General features: G+C 36.6%; 1 protein-coding gene across 1 annotated transcript in view; it reads right to left on the reverse strand.

The window, feature by feature from the left end:
• LOC117343432 (E3 ubiquitin-protein ligase UBR3-like) overlaps positions 1–25,302 on the reverse strand; it is a 58,476-nt gene that overhangs the window by 19,770 nt on the left and 13,404 nt on the right. The window contains exons 2-23 of the mRNA XM_033905773.1: positions 24,304–24,517; positions 23,009–23,145; positions 22,235–22,381; positions 17,935–18,042; positions 17,379–17,524; positions 16,500–16,728; positions 14,820–14,999; positions 13,565–13,698; positions 12,973–13,065; positions 12,222–12,377; positions 11,496–11,624; positions 10,948–11,000; positions 10,387–10,529; positions 9,828–9,976; positions 9,484–9,553; positions 8,133–8,229; positions 4,704–4,851; positions 4,060–4,158; positions 3,527–3,740; positions 2,462–2,924; positions 1,549–1,646; positions 994–1,140 (exon numbers count right to left, since the gene is read on the reverse strand). Coding sequence (XP_033761664.1) covers positions 994–1,140; positions 1,549–1,646; positions 2,462–2,924; positions 3,527–3,740; positions 4,060–4,158; positions 4,704–4,851; positions 8,133–8,229; positions 9,484–9,553; positions 9,828–9,976; positions 10,387–10,529; positions 10,948–11,000; positions 11,496–11,624; positions 12,222–12,377; positions 12,973–13,065; positions 13,565–13,698; positions 14,820–14,999; positions 16,500–16,728; positions 17,379–17,524; positions 17,935–18,042; positions 22,235–22,381; positions 23,009–23,145; positions 24,304–24,517 — 3,354 coding nt within the window. The remainder of the gene's footprint in view (positions 1–993; positions 1,141–1,548; positions 1,647–2,461; positions 2,925–3,526; positions 3,741–4,059; positions 4,159–4,703; positions 4,852–8,132; positions 8,230–9,483; positions 9,554–9,827; positions 9,977–10,386; positions 10,530–10,947; positions 11,001–11,495; positions 11,625–12,221; positions 12,378–12,972; positions 13,066–13,564; positions 13,699–14,819; positions 15,000–16,499; positions 16,729–17,378; positions 17,525–17,934; positions 18,043–22,234; positions 22,382–23,008; positions 23,146–24,303; positions 24,518–25,302) is intronic.

Raw genomic sequence — 25,302 nt, forward strand, 5'->3', positions numbered from 1 at the left:
TTATCTAAACTCGGTTCCCCTTCTCCCAAGGATGCTCTTGACCAAATTTGGTGAAAATCCATTTAAAACTTTATGGCAAATAGCAATTTAAAGACTAATCTCTATTTCCCCTATTTGGCCCCGCCCCTCAATATTTATACAAACTCTTTCCCCCCTTCCTCTCCAGATGTTCCTGACCAAATTTAGTTAAAATCCCCCTTCCTCTCCGGATGTTCCTGACCAAATTTAGTTAAAATCCATTCGTAACTTAATAATTAATAGCGATTTAAACCCCTATTTTCCCTATCGGACCCCACTCCTCAGTCTCCTGGGGATTCAGAGTAAAAATTTATACCAACTCGGTTTCCCTTCTCCAATGAATATTCCTGACCATATTTGGTTAAAATCCATTTAAAACTTCATGACTAGTAGCAATTAAAAGACTAATCTTTATTTCCCCTAATTGGCCCCGCCCCTTAGGCCCCTAGGGGTACAGAGTAAAAATTCATATAAACTCTGTTCCCCCTCCCCTCAAGGATGTTCCTGACCAAATTTGGTGAAAAAGCTATTCAATACTTTAGGACTAGTAGCGATTTAAAGGAGTAACCCTATTTCCCCTAATTGGCCCCGCCCCTCAGGCCCCTGGGGGTTCAGAGTAAAAATTTATACAAACTATGTTCCCCTTCTGCCAAGGATGTTCCTGACCAAATTTGGTTCAAATTCATTAATAACTTTATGACTAGTAGCGATTTAAAGGACTAACCCTATTTCCCCTATTTGGCCCCGCCCCTCAGGCCCCTGGGGGTTCAGAGTAAAAATTTATACAAACTATGTTCCCCTTCTACCAAGGATGTTCCTGACCAAATTTGGTTCAAATTCATTAATAACTTTATGACTAGTAGCGATTTAAAGGACTAACCCTATTTCCCCTATTTGGCCCCGCCCCTCAGGCCCCTGGGTACAAAAGTATTTTGGCAAAGTTGTGACCGCTACAGGCCAGGACTATATACTGACCACTGGAGGCCTGGATGAGGACCACTAGACCGATTGGTTTGTCTGTAGTGGACGGCGAGCTATGCCCACAGATGACACAGTCAAACTCCTTTTCCTCCACAATCTGTTTAGTATCAGGCTTCTCTGAAGTTGTACTACTGCTGTCGTCTGGACATGGAAAATTGAAAACAGAAATTGTTTATTATGAAAAATTTGTCAGAAGGACAAAGTATTAATCCTAATAATTAATGATTTCTTGATCTTCATTACTGAATAATTCATCTATCCCCTCACAGTTAATAGAGAAAATCAACATGGTATGAGTTTTTACCTACATTTTGGGTATCATGTAATGTTATTGTCCAGATTAGCTGGAGTCGATAAATAAAATTTTATTGTCTCAGTGTGTGATTACCTGGTGGATCTGTATCAAAATTATACACATCCTGGGTCTAATTAATTTACTGTAATTAAGCTACTGTCTCAATGTGCCTGGTGGATCTGTATCAAAATTATACATATCCAGGGCCTAATTATTTTAATTGTAATTAATCTATTGTCTTAATGTGTGTTTACCTTGTATATCTGTATCAAAATTCTGTTCCATAAAAGCTTTCTGTTTTGAGGCAAACTGTGCCATCAATTTCTCCTGTCGTTCTTTAGCCTTCTTCTTTCTATAAAAACGCATAAACTTTGAATCAACAGACCATATAAACACATTCGTTCCACTCATTAAATCTTGTCTTAGACTACAGAAACAAAGTTGTTGCTAGAGGTGCCACAATAGCTCAGTGGGTAAGAATGCTAGCCAAGTAACTTAAGGTGGAGATCTGAGGTGTATGGTTCTACACCCCATATACCCATATTGGTTTGTGTTTCTCATGAAGCTGATAAAATGGGCCAGTCTGTACTGTCGTGGTGGTGTCCTTGGGCAAGACACTTTACCCCAATTTCTCTGGATGGCATGTGATGGGCCTCTTTTGTTGTTCAGTGAAGTAGTCACCAACTACTACCACATGCCTCCCTTGTGTTGTTCAGTGAAGTAGTCACCAGCTACTACAAGTGTTGTGAAAAATGACCAAATATACAATACAAATATACAACAGAGTATAATACGCTGACAATAAGGCAGGTGTAGTCTACCATCACTCAAGTATGGGTGCGAAAATAATCCTAATACGAGCCTGACCAAGTGTAGACTATGCCGATTGTAGTCATACATGGCTGAACATCACATTCAGGATGAGGTGACATAAGCACCTTCGCTTAGAGAAGTCAGCTGGTCAAGTTCATTCACAACACAAAGAGATCCCCGCCTCAAAATGATCCTGGCTGTTCAAGGGGCCATAGATCCAGCAAAAAAACTTACTTGCTAGAAGAATTATGATAACTTTTCCAGAAAATTTTTGGGAGAATAAAATTCAAAACTGAAAGTTTCTATACCTCTAGACACCTATTCACCATCTTAACAAAGAAAGTTTGTACTCACCTGTCGTCCTTCTTGCCAGATTTCTGTTTACCGTCATCCTCCGATTTTGGGACTAGTTGTTGATATGTCTCCTCAATCAATTTGGCACACTGAGAACTCTGTTGTGACATCTTGTCTAACAAACACGTAATGAAATGCGAGCCGTCCCCAACTCGCGAGGTTGAGGGAAGTCTATTACACATTGACAGAGGGACATAGGAACCAGCCTTTCCCGATAGTTTAGCATGCAGTTTCATTAACAGAGAAATTAAACTCTCGTTAATTGGTATGGTAACAGGCGGAGCTGTTTCGGTTGACACACCTTTACTTTCGTATTTTGGTTTGTCATTTGTTTTGGCACCAGAGTGACTAGAAAGAGAGTGGATTGGCATCACAGGAAATGTTCCCTCGCTTGGCATGGGAAGCAGAGTAGGATGGCTAGGGATATGGCCGGAGTGGGCGGCAGTAATAGGACCACCAGAGCCTGAAACAATAAAATATGTACACATAAAATACATTATATCATCTAACATTTCGTTCACTATTAGCATTATTTACTCAGCTAACAAGAGATTTATAAAGATATAACTCCATCCGTAAAACAAGAGGCCCATGGGCCTCAATGGCCACCTGAGTTTTGAAGTATTTATTAAGTTAATTTAATTTTATTTGACCTTTAGCCATGGAAGCTTCCTGCCAAAGTTGACTGAATTCAGTTAAGCACTTTTGGAGAAGAAGTTGAAAATGTAAATTGTTTACAACGGATGGACAATTGTTATAAAAATGTAAGATTCTTGAAGTACAAATATTTTCAAAATACTGAATTCAGTAATCAAACATGAAGTTTTTGATATATATACTCATATATAATTACAGTGTTGCTAGGAAGCTTTCTCATGTGTTATCATAATTCTAAAATGAAGAAAACTGCTCTGTTACAAACATTGAGGCAGTGATATTAACAACTCTTTAATCAACTCCTTCGCAATACACATCAACTTTTACACACACTAGTAGAGACAAGATGTCTTTTTTCCCCTTAATAATCCTATGAATATCTCAGACACAAAACATATAATTCCTCACTCATAATGGAACTAGGAGCCATTTGAAACATCTCCTCCAGACTAGAGTTGACAAGATCAACGTCAGCGGGAAAAGTGAAATTGTCGCCAGGCTCGAGGCTGAGGACGGAAACGTGTACTTCTTTTATAGTGTCACAAGCATTTTGTAGTAAACTAGTGGAGGAAAACCAATCCTTGTAGTCTCCGTTAGGAGCACAGCCTTGGAAAACTTTGGTCTGAAAAATAAAATCAACATGATATAGAAATTAGTTTTTCCGAGACAAATTAAGACGCTTTTTTAAGTCTAGCTAAAAGTCTCTCAAAGAAACCTTCATCTATTTTTTCTTTATTCCCTTTATTGAATGAAATCTCTAGTATAATATTTCTTAATATGATGACATCAAAAGATCTTTAACATTATAAAGAAATAATGATTAACGTAGATTTTCAAAGCTTTATTTTAATACTATTGAGATATATGAAATATAAGTATCTTATAATACAATGTATCTCAGAAATAAAGTTCGTTGGTTTTGAAGTTAGAATGACACCTACCCTTCTCCGACTGTCTGTACAGGGTATGGTGAGTGCAAGATTTAACAAGTGAATACAATAATAGAGGCAGCTCTCGGGAACTGTGTTCCGTGTCAGCGCCTGTAAAACAGAAATTGATTATCTTAATGTCAAAGAACTATCATAAAACCAATATTACTAGTCAGTATTTTACCGTATCTATCCTGAAATGAACCCAGGGTTCCAACGTCTCAACTTTGACTCAAATTAAACGATGGGTTAATTGTATAAGTGCTCAAACCTGCCTAACGACAACCAGAATAAAGTGACTCCCTCTCACATGTGACCATATTTCCCCTCCCAGTGGGTTTTTTTAACTGCAAAATGCATGAATTGACATGACACCAGGCATGGTCTTTTTGCTAAATATATACAGTAATCCAATTTCATATGAAAATACACTGATTGTAATGTTAAGCTCTCTGCCCAGTGGATACATCATTCTTAAGGCTTCATTTTCTTGTTTTCATATGGACTCCTTTGAAGACTAATACCATGTTCATAAAGTCACATGTAATTTATCGAAGAGTTTATGACACATTCACTACTGATCGATTTCGATTGGAGAGGAATAGGATGATCATAACCCCTGGCTTGAGAACATGGTCGTTGTACTATTATCTTACCTTGTGTAAAACAGTAAAAAGGAAGGCATGAAGAGTTCTACAATGGAGAATCTTAAACATATCTTTGTATGCTGGATTGACTTCCCCTGGAGGTTTGAACGGTGGCCAAGGTGGCGTCTTCCCAGAATATTTCCCATTCTGCCGAACGCTGTGGAAATACAAAAGTCCTCTTTAAATTGAAATTGATTCAAACATTTCAATATCGCAAACATCGATTGAGAATAATATTAATATAAAAACTTGACTTGTCTTTAGTTTGGTAGTTGCTGGGTTTCACCGACTAAAGTCAGTGAGCTGTAGACGTGATGAGTCAGTGTTCTGTAGACGTGATGAATCAAGTGTTCTGTAGACATGATGAGTCAGTGTTCTGTCTACGTGATGAGTCAGTGTTCTGTAGACGTGATGAGTCGGTGTTCTGTAGACGTGATGAGTCAGTGTTCTGTAGACATGATCAGTCAGTGTTCTGTAGACGTGATGAGTCGGTGTTCTGTAGACGTGATGAGTCGGTGTTCTGTAGACGTGATGAGTCGGTGTTCTGTAGACGTGATGAGTCAGTGTTCTGTAGACGTGATTAGTCAGTGTTCTGTAGACGTGATGAGTCTGTGTTCTGTAGACATGATGAGTCCGTGTTCTGTAGACATGATGAGTCAGTGTTCTGTAGACATGATCAGTCAGTGTTCTGTAGACGTGATGAGTCAGTGTTCTGTAGACGTGATGGGTCAGTGTTCTGTCTACGTGATGAGTCAGTGTTCTGTAGACATGATGAGTCGGTGTTCTGTAGACGTGATGAGTCGGTGTTCTGTAGACGTGTAGAGTCGGTGTTCTGTAGACGTGATGAGTCAGTGTTCTGTAGACGTGATGGGTCAGTGTTCTGTAGACGTGATGAGTCAGTGTTCTGTATACGTGATGAGTAAGTGTTCTGTAGACGTGATGAGTCAGTGTTCTGTAGACGTGATGAGTCAGTGTTCTATAGACTTGATGAGTCAGTGTTCTATAGACGTGATGAGTCAGTGTTCTGTCTACGTGATGAGCCAGTGTTCTGTAGACATGATGAGTCAGTGTTCTGTAGACGTGATGAGTCAGTGTTCTGTAGACGTGATGAGTCAGTGTTCTGTAGACGTGATGAGTCAGTGTTCTGTCTACGTGATGAGTCAGTGTTCTGTAGACGTGATGAGTCAGTGTTCTGTAGACGTGATGAGTCAGTGTTCTGTAGACGTGATGAGTCAGTGTTCTGTAGACATGATGAGTCAGTGTTCTGTAGACGTGATTAGTCAGTGTTCTGTAGACGTGATGAGTCAGTGTTCTGTAGAGTCAGTGTTGTGTAGACGTGATGAGTCAGTGTTGTGTAGACGTGATGAGTCAGTGTTCTGTAGACGTGATGGGTCAGTGTTTTGTAGACGTGATGAGTCGGTGTTCTGTAGACGTGATGGGTCAGTGTTCTGTAGACGTGACGAGTCGGTGTTCTGTAGACGTGATGAGTCGGTGTTCTGTAGACGTGATGAGTCGGTGTTCTGTAGACGTGATGAGTCGGTGTTCTGTAGACGTGATGAGTCAGTGTTCTGTCTACGTGATGAGTCAGTGTTCTGTAGACGTGATGAGTCAGTGTTCTGTCTACGTGATGAGTCAGTGTTCTGTAGACGTGATGAGTCAGTGTTCTGTCTACGTGATGAGTCAGTGTTCTGTAGACGTGATGAGTCGGTGTTCTGTAGCCGTGATGAGTCAGTGTTCTGTAGACGTGATGAATCAGTGTTGTGTAGACGTGATGAGTCGGTGTTCTGTAGACATGAGTCGGTGTTGTGTAGACGTGATGAGTCAGTGTTCTGTAGACGTGATGAGTCAAGTGTTCTGTAGACGTGATGAGTCAGTGTTCTGTAGACGTGATGAGTCAGTGTTCTGTAGACATGATGAGTCAGTGTTCTGTAGACATGAGTCAGTGTTGTGTAGACGTGATGAGTCAGTGTTCTGTAGACATGATGAGTCAGTGTTCTGTAGACGAGATGAGTCAGTGTTCTGTAGACGTGATTAGTCAGTGTTCTGTAGACATGATGAGTCAGTGTTCTGTAGACGTGATGAGTCAGTGTTCTGTCTACGTGATGAGTCAGTGTTCTGTAGACGTGATGGGTCAGTGTTCTGTAGACGTGATGAGCCAGTGTTCTGTAGACGTGATGAGTCAGTGTTCTGTAGACATGATGAGTCAGTGTTCTGTAGACGTGATGAGTCAGTTATCTGTAGACGTGATGAGTCGGTGTTCTGTAGACGTGATGAGTCGGTGTTTTGTAGACGTGATGAGTCGGTGTTCTGTAGACGTGATGGGTCAGTGTTCTGTAGACGTGATGAGTCAGTGTTCTGTCTACGTGATGAGTCAGTGTTCTGTCTACGTGATGAGTCGGTGTTCTGTAGACGTGATGAGTCGGTGTTCTGTAGACGTGATGAGTCAGTGTTCTGTAGACGTGATGAGTCAGTGTTCTGTAGACGTGATAAGTCAGTGTTCTGTAGACGTGATGAGTCGGTGTTCTGTAGACATGATGGGTCAGTGTTCTGTAGACGTGATAAGTCAGTGTTCTGTAGACGTGATGAGTCAGTGTTCTGTAGACGTGATGAGTCGGTGTTCTGTAGACGTGATGGGTCAGTGTTCTGTAGACGTGATGAGTCAGTGTTCTGTAGACATGAGTCAGTGTTCTGTAGACGTGATGAGTCAGTGTTCTGTAGACGTGATGAGTCGGTGTTCTGTAGACGTGATGAGTCCGTGTTCTGTAGACATGATGAGTCAGTGTTCTGTAGACGTGATGAGTCAGTGTTCTGTAGACGTGATGAGTCAGTGTTCTGTCTACGTGATGAGTCGGTGTTCTGTAGACGTGATGAGTCGGTGTTCTGTAGACGTGATGGGTCAGTGTTCTGTAGACGTGATGAGTCAGTGTTCTGTCTACGTGATGAGTCAGTGTTCTGTAGACGTGATGAGTCAGTGTTCTGTAGACGTGATGAGTCAGTGTTCTGTAGACGTGATAAGTCAGTGTTCTGTAGACGTGATGATTTGGTGTTGTGTAGACGTGATGAGTCAGTGTTCTGTAGACATGATGAGTCAGTGTTCTGTAGACGTGATGAGTCAGTGTTCTGTAGACATAATGAGTCAGTGTTCTGTAGACGTGATAAGTCAGTGTTCTGTAGACGTGATGAGTCAGACTCGGTGTTCTGTCAACCATGCAATCGATTTATCACACTGAACATTCTTTATACTAAAATATTCTTTCATACTTTCCTCTCAATTATTTTTTTTAATTTAGTACCATTTGTTAACTGATTAAATGTTCCATTTACATGCAAGCTTACCTTTACTTTAACTCCTGGATCAGAATATATTTTAAAAGCTATTTGCTTTAACAAACATTTATTTCCCATGATGTTTTAATGTAAATATCAAAATATACTAACAATGCACTGTATCTATCCATGGAAGATTGGAAGTCTTTTTTGTACACAGCTCGTAAGGCCACATGGACAGGATCAAACTCCTTCTCCCAGATAAAATCTGAAACACAAGTGGTGGAGTCTTCATTAAACACAAGTGGTGGAGTGTTTATTAAACACAAGTGGTGGAGTGTTCATTAAACACAAGTGGTGGAGTGTTTATTAAACACAAGTGGTGGAGTGTTCATTAAACACAAGTGGTGGAGTGTTCATTAAACACAAGTGGTGGAGTGTTCATTAAACACAAGTGGTGGAGTGTTCATTAAACACAAGTGGTGGAGTGTTCATTAATCACAAGTGGTGGAGTGTTCATTAAACACAAGTGGTGGAGTGTTCATTAAACACAAGTGGTGGAGTGTTCATTAAACACAAGTGGTGGAGTGTTCATTAAACACAAGTGGTGGAGTGTTCATTAAACACAAGTGGTGGAGTGTTCATTAAACACAAGTGGTGGAGTGTTCATTAAACACAAGTGGTGGAGTGTTCATTAAACACAAGTGGTGGAGTGTTCATTAATCACAAGTGGTGGAGTGTTTATTAAACACAAGTGGTGGAGTGTTCATTAAACACAAGTGGTGGAGTGTTCATTAAACACAAGTGGTGGAGTGTTTATTAAACACAAGTGGTGGAGTGTTCATTAAACACAAGTGGTGGAGTGTTCATTAAACATAAGTGGAGGAGTGTTTATTAAACACAAGTGGTGGAGTGTTTATTAAACAACGTCTAAAGACAGTGTAATCACATCGGAAAAGTTAGGATTTATAAACATGTTTAATTGAACATTAAAAGTGTTAGAAAAGTTTGGCTTAATAAACATGTTTAATTTAACGTTAAAAGTGTAAGGATCGAATGGAAACTGCCATGCCATTACAATTCATATATATTTTAACTAATTATCACATGTAGCTCTGTATTAGTTAAAATTTCAAAACCACATAGTATCTCCATCTTTAAGTTGATGGTACAGGAAGTATTTTAAACTACTGTACATCAACACAGTTTGTTATTTTACAGTTTGGAATATTTGTCACTACATTTGATGAAAACAAACATAATCTTTTATTGTATTCTAGTATAGACTCAGAGATGTGATAGTTTAACTTAAATCGTTAGAAAATAAATATTTAACTTCTGTGAATCATTAAATTGTAGCGTTGTCCATGAAAAATCAATACACACAAATACATGTAATATACAGATTAAAAAGAAAAACAATAACATCAATTTTAGATGTAACTACAATCAAAGTTTGACTGTATGTACTATTAAGCAGTACATATTATGTAGACAATTGATACCCTTCTGATATACAAACCTTTTGGTACGTAAGTGCCTTGTTGTAAACCTGCCCCAGCTTCAAAGTTTGGGGCTTTATAATCTGCCAACTGTTTATAATAAAAAGGAACGGAGTGATAATCAACATCATCGTGAGATAAGACATACTGTATACTAATTTTTTTTGATCAACTGACTTTATTCATTTCTCTTAATTGGCAATATGTGTTACCTTTCTATAAATACCATACTCAAAACATGACACAAAAGTTCTAAAAATTGTCATAAGCAAATATCATTTTAATTTCAATGCATGGAACAATATCCATAAGCTATGTGTATATATATATACCGTAATGATCACTGTGACAATAAAATAATCACCTCCTTCAATATCGGCTCAAAGAGTTCGGTACCATGACCTATCATTCCCGACTTCTCCGGCATCAGATCGGTCAGTTGGCTGTGCTGTCGGTCACTAACACAAAGCAGGGTGGACATCTCAAGTCTGACCAGGTCCCTTTCATCTATTCCTATAACATAACATTCACTTTGAATTCATTGATCAAATCTGATGTGGTTTTGAGGGAGACATATTCAGAATTGCTAAGACTAACATTCACTATAATGTGTACTGAAGTTTCCTGTAGTGCAGTTAATCTTGTCACCAAGCATTTTAATGAAAATAAAAATTTCAATGAAAACAAAAAATAAATAAAAATCCTAGGCCACCTGAAATTATTTTTTGACAATGGTCTAAAGGTATCTCAATATACATTTTTTTAATGGATCCCTTTTCAATGATTTGTTCAGAGCAACCTACCAATAATTTTAAGAAATTACAGACTAATATTAATGATAAAGATGATGTATTTAGCTTTTAATCACCAGGTATTAACTACAGACATAACAGAATCATAAGAATACACTATTGTAATCTCACCTAAGTATGTCCGCACCCCGAGAAGAGTTACAAGATATGACAATGCAGCGTCCACCATAGCCAGTTGTTGCTCCGGCTCGAGTTTAAAGCTGGGGTCTGTGTTAGGGTGATTGGAGTAGGAGAGCCAGTCTGTCACATGATATCTGTTACCAAAACCCAGGAATATATTTATATATCATGCATATGAATTACACATATAACCAAGGGAGGTAATATTTTATATAAAAACTTATATAAGTTATATAAAAGCTATAAATCTGTACATTCAGGATGCATTTGCATAATGGGTCCAAAAAGTTGAATAAGAAAGTGAAATGACAGGCCTAGGCACAGGTCTTTTAATTTTCGGTAAATGCAGAATCTTATTTAATAGTCCAACCTCACAAAACTTAAACCATGAAGCTTAAAAGAGGCCAAATAGGTTTGTATCTCCATCTTTTACTAATTTGGGTATGTGAAATTCAATATTGAAATACATGTTTGTACATGTAATATCTTTCTCATTTGACAATAATTTTTTTTTTACCTCAAAGTCGGTATGATAGAAGTGATAAGTCTTACCTTTCTAACACTGTCTGTACAAAGAAGTCCGGGTCTAACTTACAGGCACAAACCTGCAAAACACAAACCAATTTAAGTCACAACAAACGTTAAGTACAAAATTTTAATGCAGACACATTAACTAGACATATTTCCTGATGACATGCAGATTAAATTAACTATTTGCTGATGTTCCTGCTTTCAAGTAATTATACTGCCTTCCCAGGAAAACAATTCAACTAAATTCATTTCAGGGAATGTTTTATACATTCTTACTCATGCCTTAAGGAATAAATGCTGTTTTGCACAGAGATTTTACTTTCATTAATTTAATACTTTTAAAATTAGCAGAAATTTTAGAATAGTTTCTTTTGCTCAAATTAAATTCACTCCTTGAATAAAACAGCTTAACCTACCACTGTCCTTTTTTCTTTTGTTATTTTTTTGAGATTTTGAATTGTCTGTTGATTTTGTCAACACCACAGGGACATTGTTGACAAATAAGAAAGATTTACAAGTGTTTGATTTGTTAGGAACAACAGCAAAGTAACCATAACCAAAGGACCCACCTGTTGTAAACACAAGTCAGCATCAACCATAGAGTAGCAGAAATGGCACTGGACATAGGTCATCGCTTGACCACGGATCTGCAAACCATTCCTTATCCACATGTTGGCATACACCTCTGAAACACTGACCTACAATGATATCAACATCACTACAGTGATTGATGGAGAAAAACAAATTAATCCAACAAGGTATTCAAAGTAACTAAACTTGGTCTCTACATATAATTTCATAAAAATTCTGGTATTGTGAAAACATATTTTTTTTTATAAACTTTTGCAAGATTTATGTACACATTATAAAAGTTTGATGTAAAGCTTCCTCAAGCTCATGAAAATTGATCTTTCTAGTATATTTTCTAAACCTCAATAACAAACATGAAGCTAATTAAAACGCCATTATATAAAATAGAATTTTTTTTTTTTGAGTCAGAAAATACAGGACCAAAAGAGCCTTCATATTCTTATAATGGTTTTCAAGTCAGTTTTGAATATTATTAGAATTCCTGGATACTATCGACCAAAGAAGATCAAAGTTTCTAAAAATTTTCTCCACACCTCAGAGGTATTTTTTATTTTTGATCTGGACAAAAGACTGTGATCCACATGAAGATGTGAATCTCATCGACCAAAAAAGAAACATTTCACACCTTCATACTTGATGTGCGACAGATAGATTCCATTTTCCCGTTATATATTTAACATGGTTAATAACACAAACAATTTTACCTGTATTTGTAACAGGTGGTGTAGAATAGTTTTCATCTTCTTCGGAGCCAAATCAAACTCTGTTATAGGAATATCCTGACATTGAACGCCGTGTACTAGGAATATTGCCAGGTAGCGGTGTAGCGGCAGGTGGAAGGTCAGTTGGTACGGATTGGGCTGAGGACAAAATACATATTTTACTTATTGAACCTGCCTTAGTTATCTGAAAAAAAAATCAGCAATAAACAGTTTGTTCTCTTAAATCCTTTTGTATTAATTACAACCCAATCCATTAAATAGAAGTGACTTTTAACAATTTAAAATATTTAAACTGCACACATTTTTGTATTTAGAAATCGAAAATGAAATGCAAAATTTATTTATTGAACAACAATTGCTTATTAGTTATACCAACTTATATAAATCCCTCTTGTTGGGCCTGATGGAAGAACATGAGAGGTCTTACTGTGGGTGGAAACTGGAGTAACCTGTGGAAAACCCATGTGGTCGGGCAGGTAACCCCATATCTTTTCACGTCCAATCAGGGAATCACACCCCAGCTGCCCAGGTGACAAGTGCGTGTGTTACCCCTGTACCACCCAACCACCCAAATCTAAATTACATTTTGCATGTCATAAAGAGTTGACGATTTTCCTTAATATTCCAGACTGTCTCTAGAAACACCATAATTATAGACAACATATGTTTAACATTAAACATTATATTTCTACAGTAACCTATCTATGTCTATTAAAACCTAGATTCTTCTTACCTTTGTTGATTCCATACAGTTGATGGCATCGAACCATTCCCTCAGATTCTCGAGACATACAGAGACCATACTCTTAGTAAAATGCGCCGTCTCCTAAAAATGACAATATAAAACTACTTGTGATTTTTTAACCTTGATGAAAACCTTACTTGTTCAAACTTGCTACCTTCTTAGAATTTCAATGGAGAAATTGTGAATTTTTCTACAGAGGCACACTAGTACTGTCAGTATGAATAACTGTTAATTCTGGTGGGAATAAAATTAGTCTGAATAGAATCTATATATAGGACAGCAAAACCTGTAGAAAATGTAAATACAGTCTAAATAGGTCTTACTATTACATTATGAAGTTTTCCTGCCAAACTCTCATTTATAACGACTATAATCACAGCAATGCAGTTCAATGCTTGTATTTTTAATGTTTATTTGGCCTGCAAATGCAACCTATACATGTGCATACTAGGTATTGATTATCAAGTTATCTTTAAATAAAAGATCAGCATTTTAACTGAATATCTGTTTATTACATACATAAAAAAATATTGTTATATGTACTTTTCATTTCTGGTGGAAGTCAGGAGGAATATTTTACCTTGGTTTTGCAGTGAGACATCAGAGACCACATTGGTGACGAAGCGATCTCCAGCTCAGCTGAGAAGGCAGCATAATATGTCTCTGGTTCAAATCCCATGTGCTGGCTCAGCTCACGCTGGTTCAAGTTCATGCCTGGTTTAAAATGTAAAGCATTTTCATACAGAGCTGTCACATGTTATTTTTTTGTATCTTTTATTTTCAGAACCTTTAAAGTATTTTGATCTGAACTTTAATAATTTCAACTCAAAAATCTAAAAAACAAAACTCAAACTCACAAATTCATGACAGAAAATTTCAATCTTGAGATTTCTGCTCAATAACACTTTATGTTGTATTTATATTGGTGTAAGACATAAATATCCTCTCTTCTATGCAACAGTGCATCTCATTAAGAAGGCCAGTTGACTATTTACCGGTAACCTTGACCCTAGGACCACCTGAATGTGATCAAGTGTAAAGCTTGATGTTATGATACTGTGGTGTAAATATACATAAACCAAATCTGTTGAGGGGTTCTCAAGGTATAATATAACTGACTTAGAATGTGATGGCCCGGACACAACAGGCCATCTCCGTGCCACAAATTTGATGGCCCGGACACAACAGGCCATCGCCGTGCCTCAAACTCACTATCTACCACACCAAATCCCCTAGCCAAGCAATATCTAATGCGGTTGAACCAGTTTGCAGTCTAGAAGACCTGCCAGATCAGAATCCCTCAAAAAAGGTTGCTTTGATGTTGTATAGGTGCCTGATGCATTGAGATCAATCACTGTGGTGAGAAATCATCTATCACATATCAAGAAAATCTCGATTACAATACATCTCATAAATATCTTATTTGAAAAGATGCATTCATCGAAAACAGAACAAAATTTACAAAAACTCAATTTTCAAGCATGAAAAAAATCAAATATACATCAGTATCCATATATATCCATCGCAGGGTTCACCCTGGACTCAAAATCATGGGCCATTTTGACAAGATTTCAAAAATCGTATGGGCCAAAACATAGAAAATTGAAGAAATTTTCGAGTTTTGGTCGGCCATTTTGGAAAATATGGGGTAAATGGCCCTCTCTAGATTGATCCCTACATCGGGGTATGGAGCCAACACCATACTTCTACCAGTAGGCACACAGTTAATAAAGATACAATACTATCCTGAACTTGTTGGGATGAAATGTTTGTCTTCAGTATCCATATATATGTATATAAACACTGTTAAAGATGTGATGGATTCATCCCCTTACCTTGAAAGTAGCAGAGAAGTTCCAACCACATGTTGATGAGACGAAGGTCACTGAGGAACTTGTGGGCGATGGTCCGATGGGAGAGGAGGTTAATTAGGTCGCTGACCACTGGCCAGTAACAATGGTCCTTCATCACATCATTATCACAATCCACCACCATGTGCATATTCATCTGTGAATCTGAAATTCAGTTTAAATTTTTTATTCAATTATCATAATATATCCTGTATTTTGTCTAAGTGGTGGGGGCCGATGACTTGAAATAGGAGGTGTGCTTACTGGAGAGTTTACAGGACAATGAAAAAAGATTTGTAAGCATTTTATACTGAACTATAGAAGACTTAAGTGGGCTTATTACACAGCATGGACTTGTTCTACATAAATCTATCTTCCATTATACATGTAAATGGAGATTAGTTGAAAATATAGAGGTAAGTTAAAAATGGATAAACATTGGTTGTTTAGTTACCTCCCCTACATGACTCTGCCTATACCTGGGTTGTTTAGTTACCTCCACCTATCTGACTCTGCCTATACCTGGGTTGTTTAGTTACCTCCACCTACATGACTCTGCCTATACCTGGGTTGTTTAGTTACCTCCACCTACCTGACTCTGCCTATACCTGGGTTGTTTAGTTACCTCCCCTACATGACTCTGCCTATACCTGGGTTGTTTAGTTACCTCCACCTACATGACTCTGCCTATACCTGGGTTGTTTAGTTACCTCCCCTACATGACTCTGCCTATACCTGGGTTGTTTCGTTACCTCCCCTACATGACTCTGTCTATACCTGGGTTGTTTAGTTACCTCCACCTACATGCCTCTGCCTATACCTGGGTTGTTTAGTTATCTCCCCCTACATGACTCAGTCTATACCTGGGTTGTTTAGTTACCTCCACCTACCTGACTCTGTCTATACCTGGGTTGTCTAGTTACCTCCACCTACCTGACTCTGCCTATACCTGGGTTGTTTAGTTACCTCCACCTACATGACTCTGCCTATACCTGGGTTGTTTCGTTACCTCCCCTACATGACTCTGTCTATACCTGGGTTGTTTAGTTACCTCCACCTACATGCCTCTGCCTATACCTGGGTTTTGTCTCACCAACAGTCAGTGGTCAGTCAACATTACACACCAAAAAGTATATACACAGGATTGAAACTCAAGTTTTGCCCAAATGTGAAAGAGGGATTTACTTTTGCAGTACAGGGAGTGATGACTGGATAAATTACTGTAATTCATTTTAAGTTTGAAAGTAGTAGTAAACATTTATTCTGCATAATGTAAGGTAAGTTCTAACTTAACTACAGGTCCTGGAATACAATTTCATATAAATCCTAGATTTTTTTTTTATGTTGATAAAAGTTCTGTGTACTATTCATGAAAGTTAATTTACTTCTAAACTTTTTCTTCAGGTTGAAAACTATGGTTTATGTGATGATTTTTGTTATACAATCAATGAATGTTTATATGTGACGTTCACTGTCACCTTCATCAGAGACATGCTGCCCTGGTCTGTAGTCTGATGAAGGTAACAGTGTGTATACCGTACTAGTAACTGAAACATCATGTATTGACATTCATTGGTTGTGAAACAAAATCCTTACGTAAAGTTAATTTACTGTTGATCTCTACGAGATTTTTTACGAGATCTACGAGATCTCCTGAGGGCTTACCCTGGAGTGTGCTCTGTGTCACAATGTTCTCTACCATGTGGGTAAGGCTTAGAATGAGAGTGTACAATAGATTATATTCCTCCACCATCTTCTTAGCCAGCGTCTCATTACTGAACAACTGCACACTGATGTGGACCACTCGATTAGCGATGGCCGGCCGACTCAGTCCGTTGACCAGCACCAGTGATATCCGACTGTAGTGGTCTATGAATGCTCTGGTAAATGCTTCCTGTTGAGAAAAAATACATTTTATTTTACAAACTGAATATTGACAAGTTCCAAGTGAAATAAAGCCTATCTGCTGAAAACCTGTGTATATAGACTAGAATATTTTATTATTCTGTAATTTTCATTGCATCCATCCAGGGTTCCAAGTTTGAGATCTAGATCCACCTGCTAATAGACACAACAGGAAGTTATTGGTCATCACAGAGCTTCTCAGTTCTTTTCTTTTTCCCACTATGATTTACTGAATGAAATCCAACAATTATATTGATGGATCAGACGTGCTTTAAAGCCTATTTTTTCTGTTACACATCCAAAATAACCTGTAACAAACTTTTTTTGCTAGGACAAAGAGTTATCTCCCCTCCTATGAATTTTTGGTGCTACCAAGGGTATCTAAATGTTTTATAACAAACCTTAAACAGAATGAGATAAATAAAATGTAGCAATGCTCTAACTACATAATTACATCCTAATTTGAAAAAAAAAAAATAAATAAATAAATAAATAATCCTTGGACATGTATACAATATCATATAAAACAGGAAAAAGATGCGCAAATCCATGAACGTTAATAAGAAAATGTTTTTGGGGTAATCAGCCAAGAAATAATTTCATGCAACCTGTCCTGAAATGTTTTAAATTCAGACGTGCCTTGTAATCATCATCCGGCAGTAGACTCAGAAGTAAGGTGACCATCCTCTGAGGGAACTCAAACTTGACCATCCAGAAAACAAGTTCCTCCAGTAAGGTTTTGTGATTTAACGTTTGTGTTAGACCTGGCATGCCAGCCAGCATCCCTGGAATTAAACAATAAAAAAGGTCAGAGCCTATTCCTATCTTAAAAGTATATCTTGTTTACGTATATTATATACATTTGTACTCTTGCAATTGATACATTAATAATTGTATATATATATATACATTTGTATGATCTTAAGCCATTTCTTCTGTAGATGTAAATGTAAATGTAGGAGATAATACGGATATGAACTGTCCAATCGGAATTCTTTCTAGGGAGACATAACTTCCTATCATGATCCTAATATAGACCAAGTATGAAAGAGATCTGTTGAGAAATGTAGGAGATTGTCAGACAAACGAAAGTTTACAGCCGCAGGCCAGACAACTCCATACCATAATATTCCCATCAAATTTGACAACCATATAAAAAATAAATCTTTGCCTGGTCTAGAAGAAATATATATACCTATATAGTCATCAAAGACTTTTGGGTACTTCATATTCTCTACTGTGGTTTTAAACTTCTTCTGACTTTCCACTTTGTAGGTGTTTGTCTCTTCCTCTGGATTTGTAACTGTTAAAAGAAAATACAGCATGATGACGACTTGTAGAGAATTAAATTTCATAAACATTGACATATTCATCTAAGAAATCAATGGCCAAATAACCAATGATTTCGCACAATCAAAAGGCCATACAGTAATGATTTCTTAGTGAAATGATCTCATACATTCAAATGGCGATGGCCCCTCCAATCTAAAATCAATAGTCAAATGGCCCTCCGATCTAAAATCTATAGTCAGATGACCCTCCGATCTAAAATCAATAGTCAAATGACCCTCCGATCTAAAATCTATAGTCAAATGACCCTCCGATCTAAAATCTATAGTCAAATGACCCTCCGATCTAAAATCAATAGTCAAATGGCCCTCCGATCTAAAATCTATAGTCAAATGGCCCTCCGATCTAAAATCAATAGTCAAATGACCCTCCGATCTAAAATCTATAGTCAAATGACCCTCCGATCTAAAATCAATAGTCAAATGGCCCTCCGATCTAAAATCTAGTCAAATGACCCTCTGATCTAAAATCTATAGTAAAATGGCCCTCAAATCTAAAATCTATAGTCAAATGGCCCTCCAATCTAAAATCTATAGTCAAATGACCCTCTGATCTAAAATCTATAGTCAAATGACCCTCTGATCTAAAATCTATAGTCAAATGACCCTCTGATCTAAAATCTATAGTCAAATGACCCTCTGATCTAAAATCTATAGTCAAATGACCCTCCAATCTAAAATCTATAGTCAAATGACCCTCCAATCTAAAATCTATAGTCAAATGACCCTCCAATCTAAAATCTATGGTCAAATGGCCCTCCAATCTAAAATCTATAGTCAAAGGACCCTCCAATCTAAAATCTATGGTCAAATGACCCTCCAATCTAAAATCTATGGTCAAATGACCCTCCAATCTAAAATCTATGGTCAAATGGCCCTCCAATCTAAAATCTATAGTCAAATGGCCCTCCAATCTAAAATCTATGGTCAAATGGCCCTCCAATCTAAAATCTATGGTCAAATGACCCTCCAATCTAAAATCTATAGTCAAATGACCCTCTGATCTAAAATCTATAGTAAAATGGCCCTCAAATCTAAAATCTATAGTCAAATGGCCCTCCAATCTAAAATCTATAGTCAAATGACCCTCTGATCTAAAATCTATGGTCAAATGACCCTCCAATCTAAAATCTATGGTCAAATGACCCTCCAATCTAAAATCTATAGTCAAATGACCCTCCAATCTAAAATCTATGGTCAAATGACCCTCCAATCTAAAATCTATGGTCAAATGGCCCTCCAATCTAAAATCTATAGTCAAATGGCCCTCCAATCTAAAATCTATAGTCAAATGACCTTCCAATCTAAAATCTATAGTCAAATGACCCTCCAATCTAAAATCTATGGTCAAATGGCCCTCCAATCTAAAATCTATAGTCAAATGACCTTCCAATCTAAAATCTATAGTCAAATGACCCTCCGATCTAAAATCAATAGTCAAATGGCCCTCCGATCTAAAATCTAGTCAAATGACCCTCTGATCTAAAATCTATAGTAAAATGGCCCTCAAATCTAAAATCTATAGTCAAATGGCCCTCCAATCTAAAATCTATAGTCAAATGACCCTCTGATCTAAAATCTATAGTCAAATGACCCTCTGATCTAAAATCTATAGTCAAATGACCCTCTGATCTAAAATCTATAGTCAAATGACCCTCTGATCTAAAATCTATAGTCAAATGACCCTCCAATCTAAAATCTATAGTCAAATGACCCTCCAATCTAAAATCTATAGTCAAATGACCCTCCAATCTAAAATCTATGGTCAAATGGCCCTCCAATCTAAAATCTATAGTCAAAGGACCCTCCAATCTAAAATCTATGGTCAAATGACCCTCCAATCTAAAATCTATGGTCAAATGACCCTCCAATCTAAAATCTATGGTCAAATGGCCCTCCAATCTAAAATCTATAGTCAAATGGCCCTCCAATCTAAAATCTATGGTCAAATGGCCCTCCAATCTAAAATCTATGGTCAAATGACCCTCCAATCTAAAATCTATAGTCAAATGACCCTCTGATCTAAAATCTATAGTAAAATGGCCCTCAAATCTAAAATCTATAGTCAAATGGCCCTCCAATCTAAAATCTATAGTCAAATGACCCTCTGATCTAAAATCTATGGTCAAATGACCCTCCAATCTAAAATCTATGGTCAAATGACCCTCCAATCTAAAATCTATAGTCAAATGACCCTCCAATCTAAAATCTATGGTCAAATGACCCTCCAATCTAAAATCTATGGTCAAATGGCCCTCCAATCTAAAATCTATAGTCAAATGGCCCTCCAATCTAAAATCTATGGTCAAATGACCTTCCAATCTAAAATCTATAGTCAAATGACCCTCCAATCTAAAATCTATGGTCAAATGGCCCTCCAATCTAAAATCTATAGTCAAATGACCTTCCAATCTAAAATCTATAGTCAAATGACCCTCCGATCTAAAATCAATAGTCAAATGGCCCTCCGATCTAAAATCTAGTCAAATGACCCTCTGATCTAAAATCTATAGTAAAATGGCCCTTAAATCTAAAATCTATAGTCAAATGGCCCTCCAATCTAAAATCTATAGTCAAATGACCCTCTGATCTAAAATCTATAGTCAAATGACCCGCTGATCTAAAATCTATAGTCAAATGACCCTCTGATCTAAAATCTATAGTCAAATGACCCTCTGATCTAAAATCTATAGTCAAATGGCCCTCCAATCTAAAATCTATAGTCAAATGACCCTCCAATCTAAAATCTATAGTCAAATGACCCTCCAATCTAAAATCTATGGTCAAATGGCCCTCCAATCTAAAATCTATAGTCAAAGGACCCTCCAATCTAAAATCTATGGTCAAATGACCTTCCAATCTAAAATCTATGGTCAAATGACCCTCCAATCTAAAATCTATGGTCAAATGGCCCTCCAATCTAAAATCTATAGTCAAATGGCCCTCCAATCTAAAATCTATGGTCAAATGGCCCTCCAATCTAAAATCTATGGTCAAATGACCTTCCAATCTAAAATCTATAGTCAAATGACCCTCTGATCTAAAATCTATAGTAAAATGGCCCTCAAATCTAAAATCTATAGTCAAATGGCCCTCCAATCTAAAATCTATAGTCAAATGACCCTCTGATCTAAAATCTATGGTCAAATGACCCTCCAATCTAAAATCTATGGTCAAATGACCCTCCAATCTAAAATCTATAGTCAAATGACCCTCCAATCTAAAATCTATGGTCAAATGACCCTCCAATCTAAAATCTATGGTCAAATGGCCCTCCAATCTAAAATCTATAGTCAAATGGCCCTCCAATCTAAAATCTATGGTCAAATGACCTTCCAATCTAAAATCTATAGTCAAATGACCCTCCAATCTAAAATCTATGGTCAAATGGCCCTCCAATCTAAAATCTATAGTCAAATGACCTTCCAATCTAAAATCTATGGTCAAATGGCCCTCCAATCTAATATCCAGTCAAATGGCCCTCCAATCTAATATCCAGTCAAATGGCCCTCCAATCTAAAATCTATGGTCAAAGGACCCTCCAATCTAAAATCTATAGTCAAATGACCCTCTGATCTAAAATCTATAGTCAAATGACCCTCTGATCTAAAATCTATAGTCAAATGACCCTCTGATCTAAAATCTATAGTCAAAGGACCCTCCAATCTAAAATCTATGGTCAAATGGCCTTCCAATCTAAAATCTATGGTCAAATGGCCCTCTAATTTTAACACCCTCCCATCTTAAATCTATACTCAAATGGCCATCAAGTCTAAAATCTATGGTAAAATGTCCCTCTATTTTTAACACCCTCCCATCTTAAATCTATACTCAAATGGCCCTCCAATATTAACGCTATGGTAAAATTAACGCTATGGTAAAATGGCCCCACCATCTTCAAGCTGTAGTCAATTGGTCCTGAGCCCATCTTAAATCTATAATCAAATAGCCATCAGGTATAAAATCTATGGTCAAATTTAAACTCTAAAATCAAATGTCCCTCCAATCTAAAATCTATGGTCAAAAGATCATTATACCTAAAATCTATCCATCAAATTACCTAATGATGTAACTTTCAACCAGTCAAATAATATTCCGCGGATCTAAAATCTACCCAGTCATATGACATCTTAGTGACGTACTAACCTTCTGTCAGGTTTTTGTAGATGACTTGGTTTGTCAGTGCCTGTCCCATCACTTTCCTCATAGCCGCTCCCATGTCACTGAGACTGTGAAGAAATGTCAGGTATTGTTCTGCGTCCTGCATAGCCAAGGAGTAGGTACCCTGCATGTCTAAACACACAATTGTTTTTGACAAAGTCATGAGTCATTTACATTTGTATATAAGATCAATTTGCAAAATCTATGTCATAGTGTGTAAATTGCAGTGATGTTTACGTTAAAAGCTTCATTTTAGACTATTAGATACCGGCTTGAAATTTACATCATTAAATTGCAGATGGTTAAATATGATCAATTTTTTTATGTTACAGTTTAAATCAGTTCATTAATATTAACATATCAGATAATATTGTGGTCTATATAAATGTTATCGCCGTGAAGATGTTGACAGAAACTCGAGTCTGTCATGATCAGTGTACGACTGATTCAAATTCTGTGCCAGTAAAGAGTATATATCATTATATATTTAAACAGATATATATCTTATTATAGTATCATTTGAGTAAACATACCCCACCCCTGGTCAGAAAATGGTGAATGTGGTTTTCCTTGAAAATTTAATTTTTCAAATTAGAGCAATGTAATTGTCTTCCTCCTTTCATTTTCTTTTTATACTGTTTAATAATTAAACTGTCGAGCATTTTTTTTTCTAAATAAACATATTTTTTTATTCTTATAAACTCCATTCTCTGGGAGTTATAATACCATTATCTGTTACAAACTTTCCTGACCAATTACCTATATTTGAGCTGTCTCGTAGGTGGTGTATGAGTCGGAGAACAACTCTCGGTAACATGGCTTCAGCAATGGACATCAGATCAGGGGGAGGGGTAGAGTGTTGCTTGCCACGGTTTGGTCCATGACGCAAACAGAACCTGCAGAAATTATAGTCAGATGTTAGATTTATAAAAAACAAAAACAAGACAAATCCTAAACTAAGATCTTTTTAAAAAGTGTATCATAATTAATATATCATATTCTATATGTATATTTCTCTCGGTACAACTATGACAGGAAATTCAAATCTATATCTTTGGATCACCAACACATAGTGTATATATATGATACATTGTGCTAATAAATAGATATATAACATAGAAACACAAATGACAAAGGAAGACAACTTTTTGACTTGTGCCATGACCATTCCTCGAACTCACGATCTACGGCACCCAATCACCTAGCCAGAAATATCTGCAGCTTATACCGCTGCGCCATATCAGCAATCTTAAAAAGAACGTTTCAATGGCGCAGTGATGGTCGGCCCGATACCCTGACATGATCATTGTGGAAGTCGTCTATTAGATGATATGAATACCTGGATCGTAATGTATTTACATACATGGATACGAATTGTACATATATTATAAATATTTCTCTCGGTACAACTACAACAGGAAATTTAAATCTATATCTTCGGATCACCAACACATAGTGTATATGATACATTGTCCAGACATTCACTTTAATTTATAGCAACAAAAAAAAGCAAGACAAATCCCAAAACTAATATTTTTTCAAAAACTACCGGGTAAATCATAATTAAAATATCATATTTCAAACATTTAGACCATCTATATAAAGGGAAGGTTTTCAGAAGTCATAACTGTGTAGTAATTAAAATAGCCATCAATAAACGTACAGGGACCTTATTCATGAAACCATTCTCATGTTCAAAACATTATAAGCATGAAATCTGCTCTCAACCACACTTCCTTTAAATGTGTTTAAATCAAGAAATAGCAGTAAAATTAAACCTAAAAGTCAAAAATAATATCTCATTTGAAGTTTTTCTGAAATTCCTTTATCAATCACTGAATATTCTCCGATATCAGATTTAACATTCAAATTACTTGAGCATGAGCACAAACTTTAAAATGTGCATAATTTGAGAAAGGTCTCACGTGCACGAATACAGCAGGGTTGTATTTCAATTCAATTACCTTGAGTTTTATGAAGCAATAATTATATATATATTAAAGAAAGCGTAAGATTTAAAGAATAGAAAATGTTCGATATAAAAACATAATTACCCATCTTTGTTCATAACACTGACATCCCCACAGTCACAAGCTCCGCCCGCTTTGCTTCGGAACATGTTATAGTCGTGGCCTTCATGCATTCCTGCCTGGAAGCATTCGGCACACAACGACATGCATGGCGAGATTCCACAAGTCCGGCAACGGTAAGCCACAAAGTTGGCTGTCCACACCAACCCACAAATAATGGCATTGTCATATTGTTTAACTGCAATGTGAAAAAAAATTATCCTCATTTGTATTCAAATTATTACAGATTTCATGCATGTTATATTTATGGTTTACATTTGATGGAATCGGACAGATGGACACTGTCTGAAAATGATGAATATTGACATGAGTGATCTTTGCAACACCAATTGTTTTTGTTTGCAAAAAAATACAATGCCTTTCTATGCTTGGTTTCTTTTTATGCTTTATTTTTAGAAAAAACATGAAATTAGAAAGAAAAAAAATTATAACTTCAAAATAAAGATGAAAAACTGCAATATTCTGAAAATGTTAAGTGACTACAGGGAGAATTCTATTTCACTTTTTCAGCTAAGAAACTTTACCTACAAGCTCAAGAATTTTATTTTTGGGAGTATTTTTTCCCACCATAATATGAAAATTTGATCATTTTTTTCATTTTTTCAAAATCATATAATAAAACCTTTCTTGTAGAGATAGATAATGATAAATATAAGATAATTATGGAAGAATGACATTACCATGCATGAGAATAGATAAAGTACAACACACAATTTTGGTTTTTCTTTTTTATCACATAAAGTGGAGTTATCTCCCCTATATATTTAATAATGTCAATCTGCTGATAAAATAGACTCTGGATTATTGCAATATTATCACAATTTACAATCACAACACTATCACGATAGTCTTTTTAGCGTCATTAATAGTCATTACTACCAACACTACATCATCTGTACATGTGGCATGACATATGTACATGTACATATCACATACAGTAGCTTTAAATTATAAATTAACAAA

This window comes from Pecten maximus, chromosome 15 (assembly GCF_902652985.1).
Source record: "Pecten maximus chromosome 15, xPecMax1.1, whole genome shotgun sequence".
Lineage (NCBI taxonomy): Eukaryota > Metazoa > Mollusca > Bivalvia > Pectinida > Pectinidae > Pecten > Pecten maximus.